The 22,049-nt window shown below is 39.5% G+C and overlaps 1 protein-coding gene across 7 annotated transcripts in view; it reads right to left on the bottom strand.

Moving 5' to 3' along the window:
- Window positions 1-22,049, bottom strand: part of KSR1 (kinase suppressor of ras 1) — a 1,687,803-nt gene that overhangs the window by 299,372 nt on the left and 1,366,382 nt on the right. For all 7 annotated transcript variants that reach the window (XM_044054644.1, XM_044054643.1, XM_044054646.1 and 4 more), the window contains one exon: window positions 18,652-18,748. In XM_044054644.1, the coding sequence (XP_043910579.1) occupies window positions 18,652-18,748 (97 nt within the window). The remainder of the gene's footprint in view (window positions 1-18,651; window positions 18,749-22,049) is intronic.

Genomic DNA, 22,049 nt, shown 5'->3' with positions numbered 1-22,049 from the left:
TACACTGAGTTTACAGTCATGGGTGGGAATATACCTCAAAGCAATTGACATGCAAGCCATGATTCACTGTTTTGTAGTGAACTGAACACTGCCTCACAGTTATCCAGTACATTCTGTCATGTTGTGTGTGCATGTTGCATATACAGTGTAAAAAGGAAATGTGCATCAAAGCGAGACTGACACCTGCTACTATACTTGTGAGATGGTGTCACTGTAGTGGGCTTGCTGAAAGAGCTGGAAGTAGTGTCCCAAGCTAACATCTGCCAACAGGTTTGGTGGCCCTCAGGTACTGCATCACTGACTTGTGGACAGGTTGGAAAGCAACACTACTGAACAGTAAATGGTGTGTGTGTGTGTGTGTGTGTGTGTGTGTGTGTGTGTGTGTGTGTGTGTGTGTGTGTGTGTACACATGCATGTGTGCATGCTTGTGCGCACACTCCTGTGTTTTGTTTGAAGGTCACAGTCTAATGAGCAGAAACTTTCCAGTGGTAGAATAGCATGAAGCTGCTAGGAAGGCAATAGGTAGCAAGTTTCTAATCACAGAGTTTAATGGAAAGCTGTAGATTGACACCACTTGCTGCCTTGCTGGGGTGATACTCCTGTAAGGACAGTGGGCTGGCTGCAGTAGCTAGGTTGCGTGTCCTGAGCTGACATACATCAAGGGCTTTTGTCAACCACAGCCACTGAAGCTGTATTTTGCAGACAGGATGGAAATGCCCCATGGTTCTCAGGTACATTGTGTGAGTGTAAGTGCGTATGGGTGGATAGCTGCATTTCTGGGTGGTGGTAGTGTGTCTTTGTAAGAATGGTATAAATTATATGCATGGTGTAATGCACAGCTGAGGAGTAAAATTACGCTTTCTTTAGTCAGTACCAATTTCATCATTGCTTTGTGGAGACATGCATCTTGCCTTTGCCTGTGTTGTTTGCCAGTACATTCTCATGTGCCTTCTCTGGAGGATGGTGTCACCAGTGAGTGTTTGCTGCTACAGCTGCTAGTACTGTTTCAGTATGCATGCTATTATGTGTGCACATACCTGTTGGATTTGGGGGAGTTGTAATAGACAACAGAAGAGCAGAGATAGTGGGTAGTTGATACGCATCTCTCTGAAGTATTCCAGATTTTCAGTGAAGTCCACGATTTTGCCCAAACCACCTTCAATCTGTGATGCTTTATCACAGTTACAGACTTCAACTTCAAAACATTCAGGTTAATTCATCTACTCTCATTTTGTCTGCTTTCTAAATATAGTAGTTATGAAATCTCACAAGTGTCCTCATACCACTCAATCTCTCATCACAAGAAATCTGGACAAAGCCAAAAAGAATTGGGGGAGCAAAGACCCAACAATAGGGACAATTTTTAAATATTGCTCTTATAAACTTAGAAAGTTGATTGAGTGATAGGTTTTGCATGGGCATGCATTTTCTGAATGATATGAAATCTGAAATTCAAAATTCTGTCATTACTTAATGACTTCAGTTCTCAAAGATTTGGTAGAAAACCACGTTTGATAAAGAAAAAGCTAAAATATGAGACAAAAATCTGGACAGTTGAGTGGTATGCCCCTGATTTGGGCCCTACATACCTGATTCTGGTGCTGGGAGGTTGGGAGCTGTGCTTACAGAAAGTATGTAACTAAGGTATCCAAAATAAAGCAATAGTAACAGAAATTAGAAGGTCAAATCAAAGTCTTGTGATATCACTGTTAAGAAACAGAAGCATTTTATTGTTATGCCCCACCCCATTAGGTCTTCAAGTGAAGACCCAAAAAAAAACACTTAACTGTAATAAGCTGACCACTACATTGTAAATTATTGGCTTATTATAGTTAGATCTAAGACCCCCCACCAAGTTCTTCAACTGAAGGGCAAAAGATAACAGAAATTCCTTCTACTGGTACACCAGTCAGGTGGCCAGATGTATGACATACCCCAGCCCCTGCCATTTATGTCCCATTTCTGTGCCCTGCCCCCAACCCTCCTTCAATATACATTACTAAAAAAAATTATTTTAAACTGTAGCAAACAGTTGTACAGTTTATACCTTGCCCGCATGAAGAACTACAGAGCACAGATTTTGGTTAAAAAAGTCTTCTCTTCAAACTGTAGTAAACGGTTTGCTACAAATATAGCAAATGCTACAGTTTATACCCTGCCTGCACTGATTACTACAGCACTCGGGTTTTGGTTAAAAAAAAACAAAAAAAAAAAACAAAAAACTTTTTTTGTAACTTTTAAACTGCAGCAAACCTTCTTCTTCTTCTTCTTTCGGCTTTTTCCTGGTTAGGGGTTGCCACAGCGGAACACCTGTCCACTCATGATTGGCAGTGGAGTTTTACGGTGTTGAGTTGCCAGCCCGGCGCCCAACCTTCCACAGAAGGCACACATACGCACACACCTAGGGCCAATTTAGAGTGTCCAATCCACCTACAGCATGTCTTTGGGATGTGGGAGGAAACCGAAGTAGCCAGAGGAAACCCACACGACCACAGGGAGGACATGCAGACTCTGCATAGAATGCACCCCAGCCGAGGATCGAACCGGAGAACCTCTTGCTGTGAGGCAACAACGCTAACCGCTGCACCACTGTGGCCACCTGGAAACTGCAGCAAACCTGCTTGCTACAATTTAGCAAGCAGTTGTTACAGTTTAGGCAACACACAGAGTTCTACAAGTTTGACTGCAAATTAAACAAAGATTCAGATTGTCTGATCCCTCACCCAAGACTTTGCACCTAGGGCATTTGCCCCCTTGCCCCACCCTAGCTACACTACTGGCTACATTTGCCTAATCCTGCAACTGACTTGTGCTTTCTGCAGCAGCATTTTGTGTGAAAGTGCTACTCAGAAGCCAGAACTAAAGAGCGAGACAGACAGATATGATGGAACACTTTTAGTGGGACACCAGTCTAACTGATTTGTTTGGGGTCTATACTTATGTATACTTGACTCATATTTCCCAACAAATCAGAGACAAATCTCAAGAGAATCATGGACAAATATAGAAATAATCAGAGCAATCAAGGACATTTTTTTAAATATTAGTACTATTAACTTTAAATGCTGACAGAATAAGACAATGTGAATTGTACATTTTCTGAAAGTCTATAACTCTTAATTACTGCCATTATTACTTAAGTGCACTTCACCACGTCACCTGCTTTAGGAGGGATTAAGAGGGACAGAGATAACATTTGAGTTAAAATCATGGACTAATCAGCTGAAACTAGTAAAGCTGGAAATGTCAGACTGGCTCATGAATGGAGGAGAGATGGGAGGAGTAACCTTACTAAGAGATAATACTCAGAAATGTTTTCTGTAAAAAAATCTGTTTTATCTCAGTGATTTGTTAACACATTTGTAAGCTACTTTCACAGAATATGTAAAACATCTGTAAGAAAAACATTTGTAAGACTGACTGCAGGCCAGTTGATGACGCTTGCCCTGAGGACTCAAAGTTAGTTTTTTTTTCAGGTCTTTCACTCATAGCCAAACTGGAAGCAAAGCTCTCTCCAGCCAAGATTGTGCTGGACAGTCAAGAGGAGAAGGTTAACACCTGCACTACTCCTCAAGCAACACATACCCCTTCAAAGCCAACACCATCAACACCCACACATAGCATCACTAAACCCACATATGCGGAAGCCCTTAACATTAACCTGCCCACGCAACAAGGACCTCTGAAGCTGAAATGCAAAAAAACACCAGTCACAACCAAAGTGACACATAGCTCACAACACCAGTGTGCCACCCAAAAACAGCCCCTAAGGCAAGACAACGTACCCAACACTTCAGTCATAGGTGACTCTATAGTCAGGCACACTGATGTCCCACTCACCAGGCTGAACAAAGAGAAAATTACAGTCAGCTGCCTGTCAGGTGCCAGGATCTGCCACATAACGCATGCACTCAAGTCACTCCACAACAAGCACAAATACGACTCTGTCATTGTCCATGTTGGAGTGAATGATTTGAGATGTACCTCCCTGGACTACATGAAAAGAGACATGGAAGAGCTCTCGGATCATGTGGCCCAGGCAGGTATGACCCTAGCCCTGAGTAGCATATTGCCTTCGCTCAGAATTATACCACAGTATAAGGACAAAATGATTGACTTCAACAATTGGCTAAGCTTCTGGTGTTATTCAAAGGGGATCCAGTATCTGTCTGCCTGGGACGATATGATCGACAAACCATGAAGCTTTGCCAGGGATGGTCTGCACCTGTTACCCCTGGGATTCTGGTTACTGGCTAAAGCTCTTGCCACCCATATAGTGCCTTTTTTAGGCAAGGTTCAAAGGACAAAAAAACCACCACCGTAACAAATACAAGCATGCAAAATCTGAAGGTAATGCTACTCAATACTAGAAGTCTAAACCTCAAAATGCACTCTCTTGAGGCACTCCTAAAAATGGAGAACATCGATATCTGTACAGTAACTAAGACCTGGTTCAAGGCTCCAGAGAGCACCCCTGCAATACCAGGCTACAACTCCTACCACACTTTTCGGCCACCAAACCAAGACCGAAACACTAAAGGTGGAGGAGTGTCCATATTCATCAAGGATATTCACACCTCCAGGCAAGTTGCCTAACACAATGCATCTGAAATTCTCCAGGTGCAACTAACACTAGGTAAGACTGAAATCCAAACTGTAGCTTGCTACAGATCCCCCACCATGCCCCACGATTCTCACTACACCTTTCTAAACATACTGGAAAATATTAAGATACAACCAAATGCCCTAATACTGGGTGATTTCAACTACCCTGCAATTAACTGGGAAAACTACTCGGGTACCAACATATTTTCCCAACGATTCTTGGAATTCATAAATTCCAATGCCCTGGATCAACTAATCCATTGTCCCACCAGGGGCTCCAATATCTTAGACCTGGTCATTACCAACATGGGAGATAGATGCTCCACACCAGTGGTCACCCCTTCATTGGTCAGGTCTGACCATAAACAAATCACCCTTGACATCCACATCCCACCCCCATCCACCAGTAAGGAAACCTCCGTAAAAAAACTTCTCCAAAGCCAACTTCATGCTACTCAAGTCAGAAGTGACAAACTTCATGACACCCATGCAGACAGGAGCTGAAAGTTCGACTGCTGAATCCAACACTAAGGCACTATATGAGCATATCCACTTGTGCATGAATCGTGCCATCCCAAATAGAATCAAGACACTCTCCTCCAAAAACAGGAAGCCAATCTGGTGGTCCCCTGCCATAAACAAACTATACAACAGAAGAAAGAAACTGTTGCAGAAAAGAGGAAAATCCCAGGATGCCAAAAACTCCCTTACCAGCCTCAGTAAGAAGCTGAGATCCCTCATAAAATCCTGCAAAGCTAGTTACGAAAATAAAATTGTAAAAGACTACAAAGACAACCACAAGACATTCTATAATTATGTCAAGAATCTAAATAGCAATGCTCAGATATGCTCTGAGCTACAACAGAATGGCATTAAATATACTGATTCCAAGGATATTGCCAATATCCTGGCAGATCGATTAATGCCAACTTCACCCCCCCTCTCACCCCCCTAAAGGGCCCATCTCAATATCAAAAGATTGCCAAATTCCGGTAATCACAGCCACAAAGGTAGAAACTGCACTCTCCAAAGCTAAGAATACAGCATCCAAGGAACCAGATGATATTCTGGGCTGTATACTACATGAACTACAAAATGAACTGGCACCTCACCTAAGTGTCATATGTTTAATCATAGCCTCACCTCAGGCTTCATGCCCACTGAGTGGCGCAAAGCTACAGTTATCCCTCTCCACAAGGGGGGATCCACCTTGGATCCCGGGAACTACTGTCCCATCAGTCTGATGAGCCTGATCTGCAAGGGCATGGAATGCATTATCATGGACTTATAAACAAAGACATTGGCACCCTTCAAACACTGGACCCCACCCAATTTGGGTTTGTGAAGGGCCAATCTAGTCTACTGAACCTGATTGACTTCTTTGAATCAGTCTCCACAGCCGTGGATGAGGGTACAGCGGTCCACCCAGCCTATCTGGACCTTGAAAAGACCTTCGATACCATCCCCCACTCTGAAATCACAGATAAACTTACTAAGCTGGGCATAAATCCCTACGTCACTAGATGGGTTGCCAACTGGCTTATTGACAGAATCCAGACTGTAAAAGTAGCCAACTGCAAATCAAGCTCCAGAAAAGTGACAAGTGGAGTACCTCAGGGTTCAGACCTGGGACAGCTCTTGTTTGGCATCTACTTCTCTGAAGTACAGGCCAACACTAAGGGACTCTGGTTAACAAAGTTCGCAGATGACTGCAAACTGGGAGCCATTATTGAATCCCCAAATTATGTGGATATTCTACAAAAGGGCCTTACAGAAAAAGATGCTTGGTGCCAGAGCCATGGGATCAAGCTTAATGCCAAGAAATGTATAGTTATCCCCTTTGGGAAAAAAACATGTACCCATGAATTACCACATAGGTGGCAGTACACTAAACACCAAAAGTGTGATGAGAGACTTTGGGACACAGGTGGACAGTGGTCTCACCTTCGATAACCACATCGCCACAACAGTCAGGAAATACTTCTATGTGGTAAACCTCATCACTAAGGGCTTTTCATCCAGAAAAAAGGAGGTCATTGTCCCACTGTACTCATCCCTCATTAGACCCATTATAGAATACAACGCCCCATTTGGTATGTACCTCTCAAGACATCTGCAACAACTGGAAAGACCTCAAAAATACCTCACTAAAAGAATCACAGGCATAAAGCAGATGCCCTATGCTGACCATCTAAAAAAACTCTACCTATACTCTGTCGCATATTGTCTACTCAGAGGCAATCTCTACTTAACATACAAGGCCATATCAAACCCTGAGCTGTTGGACATGCTCCACTTAAAGAAATCCCAATCCCTCAGAGCCACATGCTCCAGGGATCTAAACCTTGTCATCACAATGAACAAATCATGCTGGAAGACCCAGAGACTCCCCAGACTCTGGAATAGACTGCCCATATATGTCAAGCAGAGCACCTTCTTGGCCCTCTTCAAAAGAAACCTTGACGATTGGATGGGAGATAGGAAATTCACCCTGAGGATCACGTCAGTTGCCCTGCTAGACAGGGGGTCCAGGGAAGTAAATATTGTGGGAAGAAATATCCAGGGAATTGTTATGGCTAGGCTTGTATAGGCCCTAGGGCCGATAGCCTAGTACCAACCTATAAACCTATGAAATGTACTCTTTGTCAGTTTACAGATGGGCAACTTAATTTCATAGACTATGCTTTCACAGCGCATTGTGGACAGGTTTAGCTTTTCAAGGAAAAAATTTCCTGGGATGTCTGTCATCATGAGGGCATTCATGGATAAAAACATTGTAACTAGTACTTATTTTGTTGCAGGCAGATTTGGATAATGCCAAACAATGAAAAATTTATGTTTTTTCACTTTCTGCATATAGTGGTCCTTTACATTAATTTTTCTGTTCAGTTCTCCCCCCCTGTGCTAATGTTACAGATATTACATATCATTGCTAGACTTCTTGCTTTTAACGTTATCACCATCCTCATTTCGTTTCAATTACCTTAATCTTTCCAATATTTTCTCTATCTACCTTACGGACCAAACCCTACCACTTCCACTGGCAGCACTTACTTCCAAACGTACCTACATCCATTAACACTCACAACATGAAAATGAATATTTCAATAGCTAACTATTGTCACTTTAGACAGCTATTTTCAAACCCCATCATACCTCACATCTGTACAGATTTTCACAGAATGTCGAGATGTTTTCCTCATATTTTTGGTCTGTTTTTCATAAATTTATGGTTTTCTGGCAAATTAGTAACAAATCATTAAAGACTGAAGTTAGAAAATAATATATTTGAGTTTCACACTTCATGCCTTTCAGAAAATTCATGCTAATGCAAAATGTGTTATTCTATCAGCTTTCTAAGTTTATAGGAGTAATATTTAAAAACTGTGCCTATTTTTGGGCCTCTGTCCCACTTTTATTAATGGCTTTTTCCAGATTTCTTGCTCTAAGAGGTTGAGAGGTATGAACCCAATAGTTCTTCCTAGCTGATCCCTACCAGTAACAATCCCTGCACCTCTTGCCATGCCTTTCTGCAGATTACACATTTAACTTAATTGTATCGATCCGTGCAATTATTCAGGATCTTGCAACGACTAAATATACGAAACACCTACTCCCTCAAAGCTGTGATCCCATACCTCATACCTAACCAGGCAGTGTAGGAACTGCCTAATGCTTACTGATAAACCAATACAACTCTAGATTTTTCCAACTTTACCAGTGGGAGCTGTATCTACATATATGGTCTGCAGGCACATTTCTCTGCTCTCACCACTGTCAGTAAACATTAACACACCACTTGCATCTAAGTTGGTGCAGTTCAGAAATTCTCACCTAAGTCTCCCAGGCACCCATTTAGAAGAAAGAAATCTAGAGACACACTTATGCCTAGTCCCTCAATTACCATGACTGTAAGTCTGACTCTCCAAGGTGACACAGGCCTTTTTGAAATCCTAAAGTTCTGGTTGCAGGTGATCCTACCTTAAAATACAATAACACATCACTTACCAGATTGGGTAAGAAGAGTTATTTTCAGCCGTTTCTCTGGTACTAGGACCAAGGACATGATAACAGCCCTCAGGATCCTTCATCATCCTTAATATGAGTATGACCTTGTTGTTCATATGAAAGTGAATGACCTTGGGTGGTGTGCCTTAAGGGATATGCAATGAAATATAGTTGATCTCACCACCTATCCAAACAAGGGCAAACCACTATTGTGAGACAGTATTCTTTCCATTGAAGAATGATGCCTGAATTCAAACATAAAATAATTGGCTGGAATAAGGGCCATATTAAATACACAGTGTCATTCTAGGGGATTCCAGTGTGTATCTGCCTAGACTAGGTTTGTTCAACAAACACTCATGTTTTGTCAGGGAGGCCTGCATCTTTTGTTTCATGGCTTTCAAATATTAGCTAGAAACCTTGCTCTTCCCCGAGAGTCCCTTTTAGCCAATATTCAACTTTTACAAGTATATCCATATAACAAATCCCAGTTCAAGCACTATAAGGATTGCTTTGCTCAATGCTAGAAAAATAACAATCGGAGCTTTAGGCTTCCATCATCTTTGAAGATATCCATAGTTGTCTAATTACCAAGATATTATTTCAAAAGAAGGACAGCACTCCCTCCTGCCAGGTATTATACCTACACCACCACTTTGGACTGAAGAAAACTGAAGGTACAAATCCATACTTATTAGGCACCACACTATTTCACAGCATAGGCTGCATGTTACCAATGTAGAACTTCAACAGGTCCTAATGTACATCAATAAAACTGACTATGACATCATTGCTGTTTGCAGGTTCCCCTTCAATGTCACTTACAGAGCATAATGACTAAATCAAACTGATAAGCTACTCACCTAGCCTAAAAACATTATGGAAGACATTAATTACCTCTCTATCTACTCACAAAATGATACAGCGTGCAATAAATGTATCCATAAATTCCATGACTGTGAATGCTAACTCCCTAGGGCAAATTGTACTCACCCCTGCTACAGGATGTTCACGTCTTTGACATTGTCCTTACAAACTGCTAACCTCTCCCATCCTGTTCCACTGCTAAATGTCTCTACCTTCCTTGTAAAATTCTGATAAACTTTATGTTACCTTTACCATCAATACAAACCCATCCACTGATTAAAAACCCCACATTATTTTAGTATTGCTGTAAACCCACCTGGCTCCTTGGCATAGAGTGATGAAATCCTGACTGCAACCTAGGCAAGTGGGGTCAATTATTAATCCTAGCAATGGAGGAAGAGGGAGGAGTGATGGGGTGTAGCCCATTTACTTCCCTATAGGGGAGGGCTGCAGAATTTCAGGGGCATACTTGGCATTGAGATTTCTCTGGCAGAGACCAGAGAAACCACCCCTCATTCTTTGAGGAGAAAGGTAAGACTGCTTGGAGGGGAACATTTTTATATGTAAGTGACAGGACTGCCCACCACAGTCATCCCATTGTATATTTATTCTATAGGGGAACAAGGCCATAAAAAGCAGCAAAATTTTGAAATACTCTAATGCCTGTCTGACTGTTGGCCCCTCCTGAAAAACCTTAATTCCAGTGATGAGGAATGAATGGACCGAGTGACCTGGTGGAGTACAATGATGACAGCAAAGAAAAAAAAAGAAGTATTTGAAAGCCAACTTATTACTACGTACAGATATCCTGCTCAAATTCATCTTGCATATTCCCCCCAAACAAACCCATTCATAAAACTGCCTTTATAGTCCTCTGAGTTTCACTGTCTTACAAATAGAAGCACAGAAGACGCAGGTCTCATCTTCCTCAAAGAACAGTCATCATTTCACAAATAAGCATGTATGGTGGACTTTTCATACAAATCAACTCTACAAGAAAAAGAATAAGCTCATGACTTTTTTGTGGAAAAAAAATTCCTCTCCCATGCTAGAAAGGAAGCTTCAAAATAAAGACCCTCCAACATGCAATTAAAGTGTGCAAAGCAAGTTACGAAGTTAGAATTGCTTCCATCTCTAGATATGACCACAAGGCTTTCCAATGTTACAAAACTCCAATAAGTAATACCTACTTCTACTCTTTACTTAACTGCAATGGTGTATCATACTCTAGTCCACAAATTATAGTTAATAATCTTGCTGATAAATTTAATACTAAGCTCTGTGAGCAAAATATTAAGCTGGCAAGAGAATAAGAAATGACCAAATAACAGTGACAACAGAAACACTTCGTATTATCATTCTTTTAATTTCAAACTAAGAACTTCATCAGAAAAAAAAACAGGCCCACAATCCTTTCAGTGTTTAAATAAGCACAATAACAAATCACATGATCAAAATTAATTAATTCTCACACTAATAAGCTTATGAAACCATAATTAAACAAACATGCACAAATAAGAATTATCTAAAAATTAATTGCTATGGCAAATTCACTTAGCATTTGGTAAGTCACTGGGCTTAAATTATGTGATTAATATTAAATGTTTTCTAAAAAAAACAAAATGTAATCAATAACTAATTTTTAGATTATTCTTTATTCATTTTCATAAGTTTATTAGTGTGAGAATTAATTTTGATCATGTGATTTGTTATCATGATTACTGGAACACTGAGAGGATTGTCGATCTGTTTTTTCTAATGAAGTTCTTAGTTTGAAATTAAAAGAACAAAAATGTCAAGTTTAATGTTGAGGGTGTTGTATGGTCATTTCTTATTCTCTTGCTGGCTTAACATTTTTACTCACAGAGCTTGTGTTTTTTTATATGTTAAGTTTTTTGTTGTTCTGTTGACTTAAATTTAATACCAACTTCACACCTCTCACATACCCCAACTCGCCTAAAAACCTTCCCCTAATTATACCACCTGTTATCACCCTTGATCAAATAGCTTCTGATCTTTTCAAAACTAAAATTACTAGTTCCATGAGTCCTGATATTCCAATCCATATGTCATGTTAATGGAAAAATAATCACACCATTAAATGGCTTAGTGCTTTCATCTCAACACATAAGATACTTCTTCAGAACCGAAAGCATTCTACCTAACAAAGACAATCAAATATCCACAATTTAACCACTTGATCTGAAACAATAAAATCAATCACCGCTTTCCCGAAAAAAAAAACAATGCAAAACTTACTAAGGGATTTTCTAAAACAGAGGCTGTAGTAAAAAGGCCCTGTTTCTGCACTGCGGAACTTTGTGATTCAGAGACACTGTAGCAACAATAAGGAAAGACCTCATTATCAGCTAATTTATATGGCTTTAAATTGCTATTAACCACAATGCAGCACTTTCCTGTGGTAGCGGCTGCATATTGTTAGCACAGGCACATTGTCATTCACTCTCTTACACAAAATGCACATAGTCACACACACACACACACACACACACACACACACACACACACACACACACACACACACACACACGCACACACACACACACACACAATGTACCCCATACCGGTCCCTGTGTTTTCACAACTTCCCTGATGTCTCCTTTGTCCTGTGTTTGTAAATAATGGAAGGTTACAGTCAGTCATTAATGCCAGACATTGAGAGTTTCACATTTTATATATCCTTCAATAAATCCATGTAATGCAAAAGCTGTTAAACTGGTGACTTTCTCTAAATTTGTACGAGGACTGAGTAATATATTCATTCCCAGTTTTTTCCCACCATTAATTTTGACTTGTCTTGTCCCACGAGGTTGACAGGTATGCCTAGTACTACCTGTCCCTCCCCCTCCCACTTGATGAACTGTTGCAGGCACTGAATAATGACAGAGATGTTTGTTACATGTTTAAAAAAACTGCTACACTATCTTCTCACCACAGCATATTAATGCTAAGGTTTGTTGTGGCAAGACTGCAGAGTTTGATACCCTTCCCCCTTTGCACTTTATTCTTTTTTTTCATTCACAATAATTATGTTTTAAACCAGATCCCTTTTGTCTAGTAGTGGATCAAAGGAATAAAATCCTCTGTGGGAGTTGGGTTGGTGCAGGGATAGAATCCTCTTCACTGCTTTTAAGGCACAATATTTATAGTATTGCTGGTGTCTAGTCTCTCCTGCTCCTGAAGGTTTTGGGCCAAAGGTGACTGGTATTTGGCACTGTTCATAATTCTCTCCACCTTGACTAAAGCTCCAGTTCCAGCTGAAGAAAAGCAACCCCAAAGCATGATACTGCCACCACCATGCTTTAGCGTGGGGATGGTGTTCTTTTGGTGATCTGAAGTGTTGTTTTTGTGCCAAACATACCTTTTGGAATTGTGGACAAAAAGTCCAGCCTTGGTCATATCACAACATAACATATTTTCCCACATGCTTTTGGGAGACTTGATGTATTTATTGTTTTGCAAATTTTAGCCGGGCTTGAATGCTTTTCTGTGTAAGAAAAGGCTTCCGTCTTGCAACCCTACCCCATAGTCCAGACATATGGAGAATATGGGAGATTGTTGTCACATGTAGTACAAAACCGGGTCTACTTTATGATCTCGAACGTTTAATAGCTCAAATGCATATGGATCGAACCATATGCATCAAACTATTAAACAATCAAAGTCCAAAAAAAAATACACAAAAAAAAAAAAAATTAAACTAGTGTAGGCAGGGGGGGGGCAAGCCCCCCCTGCATCCCCCCACACCTCCCACTACTTAAATATACCAACTCCAAGATTGCACTACATTGAAGTAAACAGAAATCTCCAATTCCCGTTTACATTTTCGATGTTTTGCACTTTCGGTGTTCTCGTGTTGAGAATATCGTATTCGATATTCTCAGACGCCGAGCACATAAAGTAGACCCCACAACCAGTACTTGCCAGAAATTCCTGCAGCTCCTTCAGTGTTGCTGTAGTCACTTGGCAGCCTCCCTGACCAATTTTCGTCCTGTCTTTTCATCAATTTTGGTGGGACGTCCAGTTCTTTGCAGCGTCACTGTTGTCCCATATTTTCTCCACTTTTTGATGACAGTTTTTACTGTGTTCCATGGTATATCCAATGCTGTGGAAATTTTTTTGTACCTTTCTCTTGACTGATACCTTTCAGCAATGAGATAACTTTGATGCTTTGTAAGCTCTCTGCGAACCATGGCTTTTGCTGTAGCAGGCAGCTGAGTAAATGTCAGGAAAATCCTACTAGGACAGCTGAAATTTATTTGGGGTTAATCAGAGTCTCTTTAGTTGATGGCAGATATGTACCCAAGAAGACTGAATGCTGTAATTAAATCAAAAGGTGTTTTGATAAAGTATTAGTTCAAGGGTGTGCACACTTATGCAACCAGCTTATTGTAAGTTTCTTATTTTTTTATATTTTTCACCTAACAGATTTTTGTTTTTCAATTGAATTGTACAGGTTATAGGTCACATTAAAGGTGGGAAAAGTTTTGAAATGATTTATTATGATCTCATATTTTTATATCACAAAAACCTGGCATTTTAACAGGGGTGCGTAGACTTTTATATCCACTGTACATAAACACACACACATATATATATAATTCCAAGTCTTTCTGTATATAACACAGTTCAACAAAACTGCTGCTCGTAAAACGTCTCATGTCATGCTATCATGCCCCCCCATTTTAGTATCTATCGTGTTTTAATCACATACTCTTATTTGTTAATTATTAAAGTAACAGTGACTGCCCTCCCCAGCCAGATGGCTCTGTTCAGCGGTATATGGGTAATATCACAGGGGAAAAAACAATTCTGACACATGCACACACTCCTGGTCAATGGTAGTAGTTAATAAAAGAAAAGTCCTCACAGATAAAATTACTTTTCCACTTTCATTTTATGATGAAGGAATCATTTTTGATAAATGCTCATAAGAAAAATTAGTCATGTCTTCCCTAATCAATGACAATGGTGGAGCTGATGATTTTGTGTATGGTACAGTTGCTGGCAAAGCAACTGAGTCACTTGAAGTTACTCTCATATGGAAAGATTTTGACTTTTTATTGGTTAATTTTTTCTAAATAATCAAAGAAGAAAAACCAATATCTTTATAGTGCCAAGTACATGTCACTAATATCACATCAGCGACAGTTAGCAGTTCCCTTTACACAAAAACATGACACTAACTGGATCTTCACCTCAGTAACCAGAAGCTTCCACCTAAATTTTTTGGCAGCCCCTGTCAATATCCCTCCTCCTTGCTCACTAACTACATTTCCAACCATAATAACAGATATATTACAATGCACCAGCAAAAGCAGAAAAACAATTTTACTAGGAAGCTTCAATGCAGGCATGGCATTCAGCAAAGGCAATCATCTTAAATACTTCCTCTCCCAACATAACCATACTCAGATGGTTAAAGACTACACCAGACCAAACCCAACATCAAGAATACACTGCCTGCTGGACTCCATCATAAACATCCCTCATCAGGTGAAAGAGAGAACTTGCTCACCTAAACATCTCATTGATCAGCTTCCTGTACAAGGTACCCTTTTTCTCTCTTAAAGCCCCAAGACCTGCCTCAAAAATAATCGACACTCCTTTATTAGAATCCAAAAAAGACTAGGCTCTTGCTGATATAATAGCGGCAGACTGGTCCCCCCATTCCAAGCAGAGGATCCAACAATGGCCCAATACATTTTTAAATCCATGATTACAATAGTTCTTACTAGGTATTTCCCAACAAATACAAGACATTTAAAATGACATCGTTGCCACTGGCTTGACTCAGCTTTATGGGAAAACTATTAAGGATAGGGCTGGGCTAAATAGAAATTCTATCTAGATAGACGTGATTACCGAATCTAGTTGCATAAAAGACAGTCTTCCAAATCAGAAATTAAAGAACACAATTCACATCCTTTGCACTAAACTACAAAGATCCTTAATTCTGCTAAGGGAGTTCTGGAAAATAATGAAGAACATCTCCTATTTTAATTACAGTTGCAGTAGCAGCACTGATAGTGTGACAAACATGCTGGAGGACTTTCAAGTCTCTCAGTAATACCCATATCACTCCTCCCTCGAACCAGGCCTCACATAACCTAGAGATTAATTCCCACTTCCTCAGCTCTAAGACATGCCCTCACCACCACAAACTTCAGCTACTACTAGCTCATCCAACACACATGGTTTGCCCCCCCCCCATTATACTTCAGAGAGATCTCTGCAAAATCAGTCAAAAAAACTACTTACAAACTAAACAAAAATGTAATCCTTACCACAATAGCTTTCCTCCCACATTCCTGAAAATGTATGTTAAAAAACTTTCCACATTTTTAGCACAGGTCTCTAACCTTTCTATTTCCACAGGTAACATATCTCTGCAATTCAAACATTTATTTACAATACAATTCTCAAAACCCATTAAGCCTAATTTTCTCAAGAATACTGACCTATAGCAGTCATCTACCCAATCACAAAAACATTTGAAAAACTTATTTATGTGCAGGTCGATAAACACCTTAGGAAATATGGTCTCCTAATCCATTTACAACATTGTTTTCATAGTGGACACACCACATTAACTGCTGTATACATACTAACAGATGGCTGACTAGGGTGATCTTCATTGACCTCTGCAGGGCTTTTGAACCAGGAAAATAATGCCACTCAAAGCTAACATTAAAAACTTAGCAATCTAGGATTTACTCACAATATAGTCAACTGATTTAAAAATAAAGAAACTAATAGAACCTTTGTGGTGCAAAAAAGTAAGCTATCCATTAGCACATGTATTTGGGGTACCTTCTCAGCCAGAGTCACAAAAAAGCTGTATATTTGGTCTCATGCTATTCTCTCTATATTTATAAATGACTTTATAGTAGCTGTGCTTCCTTCCAATATCACCCTTTATGTTGATGACATAAAAATTTACAGAAGTGATCCAGCTTCCTCAAGTATACAAAGTGTCCTTTGAACTGATTTCACCTCTCTCTACTAAAGCTTATTAATAAGAAGCACAAGCTAACAACCCCCCCCCCCCAACAAACCCAACAATCAGCCCATCTCTTCAGTAGGAAAATACTAATATCTTAGCCTAATTTTATACCCTATTCTAACATTCAAAACCTACACCAACTCTACCATCTCAAACGTTACAACTTAACTTAAGACTAGCTATTCCACCTCCAATCCCCTAGACCTAAAGACCTAAATTTTGCTTGCAACATAAAAAAAAATGATGGAGAGGGAGATATGTACCTCACAGAATTCCCTTTCTCTGGAACATGCTCCCCATCCATGTGAAACAAAGTCTCTCCCTAACTCTTTTTAAGTGTAACCTGGACCATTGGATGGCAAATTGAAAATTCACTTCTGGTCTGGCACCCACATCTCTGATGGCAGCCAGTAAATCATGTTGTAGCCAACAATCACACCTATATAAATGTCTAAAAACTTGTGGGAGACACAGGTCACATAGCTAGGCTTATAAAGACCCTAGAGGTCATTAACCTAGTACACATCTATGAACCTATGAATCTATAACAACAAAAAGTAGGCAGGCTCTGGCTAAAAATGTTGCCATACTTATGTTCTCCCAATAATCTCCATCTACTCTTCTTACAATACAAACAAAATTCAAACAGTTACTTTCTCTCTCTCTACATATATATATATATATATATATGTACATATATCTACACACAAACACACACACACACACACATATACACATATACATACATATATACATCCGAAAACTCACACATATGCATTGAGATGTATCATCCTGTCCCCTCAACTGGCACACCATTACCTAACTCTATAAAAAGCCAACTGGCTCACAGTAACAACTTTTTCCATTCTTCTTTTATCGTCACTTACCTTTAACATTTTACATAACAGTTTCTGCCAGTCTCTTGGAAGAAGGCTGCTAGTCAAAGTCCCCCCCCTCTCCTTTCAGGAACCAGGAAAATAATGCTTTGATTAGGCCACCCTCTGGAATATCATCCACAGAAAGGAACTGCAGTAAAACAGCCCCTTCTAACTAAACAGCTCAGCAGTGCCCATGTTTTAGAAAGAAGCTTCTGGGACATTTAAGGGAAACCAACAAATGCTTCTGTTTCCTGGACAAAGGCTAACTCCTTTCTCCTGTGATCTCCCTCTTAAGTAAACCACATCAGGTGTTAGCATACCTCTCAAATGCACCTCATTACAAAGAATGTTCTTCATTTTGAGTCTTAAAAAGACCATGTTCCTCAATACTCCACAGTGAAAGGGTCTGTCACACATTTGGTATTGAGTTCTTTTAACTGATATTCAAGGTAAATAGTACTGAATCAAATTAATTCATCAAAAGAATGTTTTATAACTATAAAGTAACACATTTAACCATCCTGTGAGCTTCCTAATTGAAACGGTTAGTAAGCTTTTAGTAAGTGTTCTACATTTTGCCCAATTGATACACATTATGAGTAGTGATGTACCACATTCTCGAGATAGGAGCTTGAGAGCTATGGGTGTTAGTAAACTAAATAAATATATATCTAAACACAGTATGTTGCTAAATTAAATAAGTTTTAGTAAACACAGTTAAGTTTCTTACATAGTACTGAAAACGGTTTCATGACAAAGTTATAAAAATCTGACACAAACTTCATTAAGCCTTGTGCTTAAAAGGACTGCATCTTCAGGAAAACAAAAACAAATTAGAGAAGATTCTTCATTGCTGATAAGTAGTATATAGATGACTTATATTCCAGAAAGATGTTGCAGTGAAACAGAAAGAGACAAAATATCAGTGTCTGAAAGTCACAGATGGGAAGCACATACTTAATGTGTTGGTGACACAAGGGTAAGCAATGCTAATGAATATTTTAGTGGAACTACAGTACAGACTACTCTGTTAAAACATTGAATTCTGACTACAACTCTCCTTCAAGCATGATAAACGATAAATGAAGAGGTACTTGATAGGACGGCTTGTTTAAAAGCAAGGTGATGAAAATACAGACTGCATTATCCTCTTCCAAAGTCACAGGTTATAGACAGATAAATTATGTGTCAGTGGGAAGAACAGTCTAAAACAAAAATACTAAATGATGAAAATAATTTTTATTAAAGTAGCAGAAATACTCTCACCTTAATAACTTCTTGTGCAATTTGCCGTGTCTTGTTAATGTCCACTGCTGTCTGAGGATCTCTCACAACAGAATGAAGTGTCCTTCCCTTACAAAAACTAATAAAAACAAACTCGTATAAATAAAATATTAATACTTCATTAAAATATATACATTTCTTATGCAAAGTTATTTAAGAAAAGGTGACCATACAGTCACATAATGGTTCATAAAACCATACCTGTGCAGCATACCCTTCTTAAAAATGGTTAATGAAGATCAGTCCTGCTTTTTCATCTTACCTGTCCACTGAACACAATTAAATATGCAAGTTGTTCTTCTCATTATGTTGTTTGTTTGACCTGTATGCATTTCCCATCATCACTAGTTCACTCTGGCATCTGTTAATAGAGGTTCTTTTTGATTGAATCTTGAATTAATAGTCTATATGTGCCACTCCAACTCAGTGAATAAGTAAAGACCCAATGGTGCCAGCCCATTTTGATTATTGTGTTGGCTGGACTGCACTCTTTCATTTCCTCTAGAGGTGAGAAGTGGAAAAACATTTTTTTTTAACCTGAGCATGTCCAGCCTTTTTGTCTATGTCCTCGGTGTAATTTAACCTTCGGTATCCTTGGTTAGTGGTATTAGTGGTCTGATGGATGTTAGCTTCTTCACCTGTTTGAGAGTTTAAAATGGGTTAATAGAATCTCAGTTAAATCATCAAATAGTACAGCCAGTTAAAAGAGGAAATCCCAGAGTCGTGATTGTTGTCCTTGGTGTTCTTTTTTTCTGTTAGATGAGTGATTCTCCAAAGTTACTGATTAACAACTGTTAGAGAGTTTTTAAAGGGTTCGGATCTGGACGTTCCCCTCACCTGCCCCTCCATTCCACCTTGCTAAAGTCATGGGGATGTGGTTTTAGTTGAAATCAGTCCTCATCTTAAAAGTTCATATTACATGATAGTATTACACTTCAATGTAAAAAAACAAAAAAAAAAATGTCAGCAATGTCATGTTAAACATAGATAAATGTTGTCATAAATCTCTTGTAGTTCTTATTACAGCTTATTTTGTTTCTAAATTTCTTCTTGTCATTCTCCATCTAGTTCTTTGTGCTTGGGAGTGTTGATGTTGTGAAATTAGAGGATTTTGACAGACCAAAGTGGGTTCGGAAATCTGCAGCTCTTCCGATCTTCTTCGGATTTGCTATTTTCTTGAGAAGTTTCAAACCAGGCCCAAAGTAATCAGTCTGAGTGATACAAAAAAGAGCTGAAGAATTCTGTACAATGTTATACTGAGTTGTGTGCCATGGGGATCTTGTTCTGTGCCTAGGGCTTTTTCATCCTAGAATGTGCAGGCTGTAAAAGAGGAGTTTGCCTGAAGTTCATGCTGTCCAAGATCCCAGGGCAATTTGAGGTTGTGGGGTTGAGACTGAATGAGTCCAGATTTCAGTAAAACCATGACCAGTACACTTCTGGAACTTTGCCATTGGGGTGGTTGAGGTCTTTCAATAAAAAAGTTTATGACTAAGTTTGCTGAGGTTAAGGATGCAGTTGATGGATTGCTTGGTGTTCATGCCTGGTGTTTTTCCCAGTATACAGTCTTATTTGCCACTCGAGTTCTTTCTTTCCGGAATGCTGTTTTCCATGCAGTTTAGTTCCTTTTGTGTACTTGATCCATAATGTGAAACAAGAAGGTCCGGTGTCCTGGTTTAACAGGAGGGTGTTTGGCCAGAAGGTTGGTCTGGGTTCCACAACTCATGCCTGCATAGCTTCATGCTGTTGTGGTATTCAGCTTGTTGACTGTCTTTACAACACAGAACACTGGGCATCTGTTGCACTGTGCTCTGTATAACACTTTATCTGTGCTGCAATTTCCATAGATTTAGCTGGAGTATTCTTTTTTGATGTTGGGACAGTAGAAGCTGTATCCACTGCTCATATATTTGCAATATGTACAGTTTAGTGGGTTGCACAGATACGTGCCTTTGTGGGTGTGGTTTTCTTTTGGGTGATCAGGACTCTCCACATAGTCTCTGATGTTCCTACTTTTATTGATTATGAACTTGGGTAGTTGTGGTAATATCCTGATGAGGACTTTGTTTGGATAAGAATGCACCAGTTGTCAAGGATAGCCTGTTTAATCTTAGGATAGTCTAAAGTGTAGGTCACGGTGATGCTGGACTTAACAGTCATTGGTACCATACCTTTGGCTAGCATCCCTAATTCATCTGTTTAGGTTGCTTGCTAGGTTATCCAGGGTAGGATCGCCTTCATTTTTGTGGTAAATAAGGGGTCCCAGAATTTGTCTGACCACTCACCTGCTGTAACCACTGGCTAGGAAGTTTTTTTTCAGTTCAATGTTGTATTTAGTGAATGTTTCCAGTTCATTAAAGCGCATAGCTACACAGAAACCTTGAGATTTGATTACATTTCATTTGATTCTGCAGCAGTGTATGCTGTTGCTGTGTAGCAGGAGGTTTACACTAGTCGGTTTTCTGTATAGGTCAATTGAAAGGACTCCTGTTGCCAGGTTGTTGCTGATTTTCAGATCTAGAAAGTTGATGGATTCTGTGATGTAACTCTTTGTAAACTTAAGGAAGTTGGTTGATCTGTTTATGTGGTTCAGACATTTGTTCAAGCTCTCAGTGTTGCTGTTCCAAATGATGACTATATCGTCAATAAATCTTAAGCAGCATTCCATTTGTTGGTAGAATCGGGAGTTGTAAATAACCTCTTTTTTCCATTTCCCAAGGGATATATTTGCTTGATTCAGGACCACAGATGCTCCCATTGTGATCTCTGTCATCTGTCGGAAGTAATTTCCTTCATATTGGAAGTAGTTCTTACTTAGTAAGAGTCTCAGGAGCCTAGTGATTACTTCTGTTTCACCAGGCAGAGCCTCCCATTCTTTGGCTAAAGCTTCAATTTTTGCTGAAATGCAGTAAACATGTAGGAGTACTGTGTATATGGCATCAATGTATATGATGACTAGGATGGATTCTTTTTTGATTTTGATATTTCTAATTTTCCTGAGGAAGTCCATTGAGCTCAATATAAAAGATCTGTATTTTTTCCACTAGCAGTTTTATCTGTACCTCCAAATAAATGGAAATGGGTTCTGTGATACAGCCACCACTGGCTTCAACTGGTCTGTAAGGGGGCTCCTCTATATTTTTGTGCAGCTTTGTGGTACTGAAAAAGATGGGGAGTTTCGGCTAGGTCACTGTTAGGAAGTCATGTAGGTTGTTCCCAATCAGAATTTAAAAGCAAAATACGCTTTAATAAGGACTAGCAGAGACTTACTGCTTACATATTTTTTGGGTTTTTTTTTTACATTGAAATGTAATGTTGTCATGTAATACGAGCTTTTAGAATCAGGACTATGATCCCACCGAAACCACACTACCAATGACATC

Source organism: Protopterus annectens, chromosome 13.part0 (genome assembly GCF_019279795.1).
Source record: "Protopterus annectens isolate FY-2018-M chromosome 13.part0, PAN1.0, whole genome shotgun sequence".
Classification (NCBI taxonomy): Eukaryota; Metazoa; Chordata; order Ceratodontiformes; family Protopteridae; genus Protopterus; species Protopterus annectens.
This window is presented reverse-complemented; position numbering and strand designations above follow the sequence as displayed.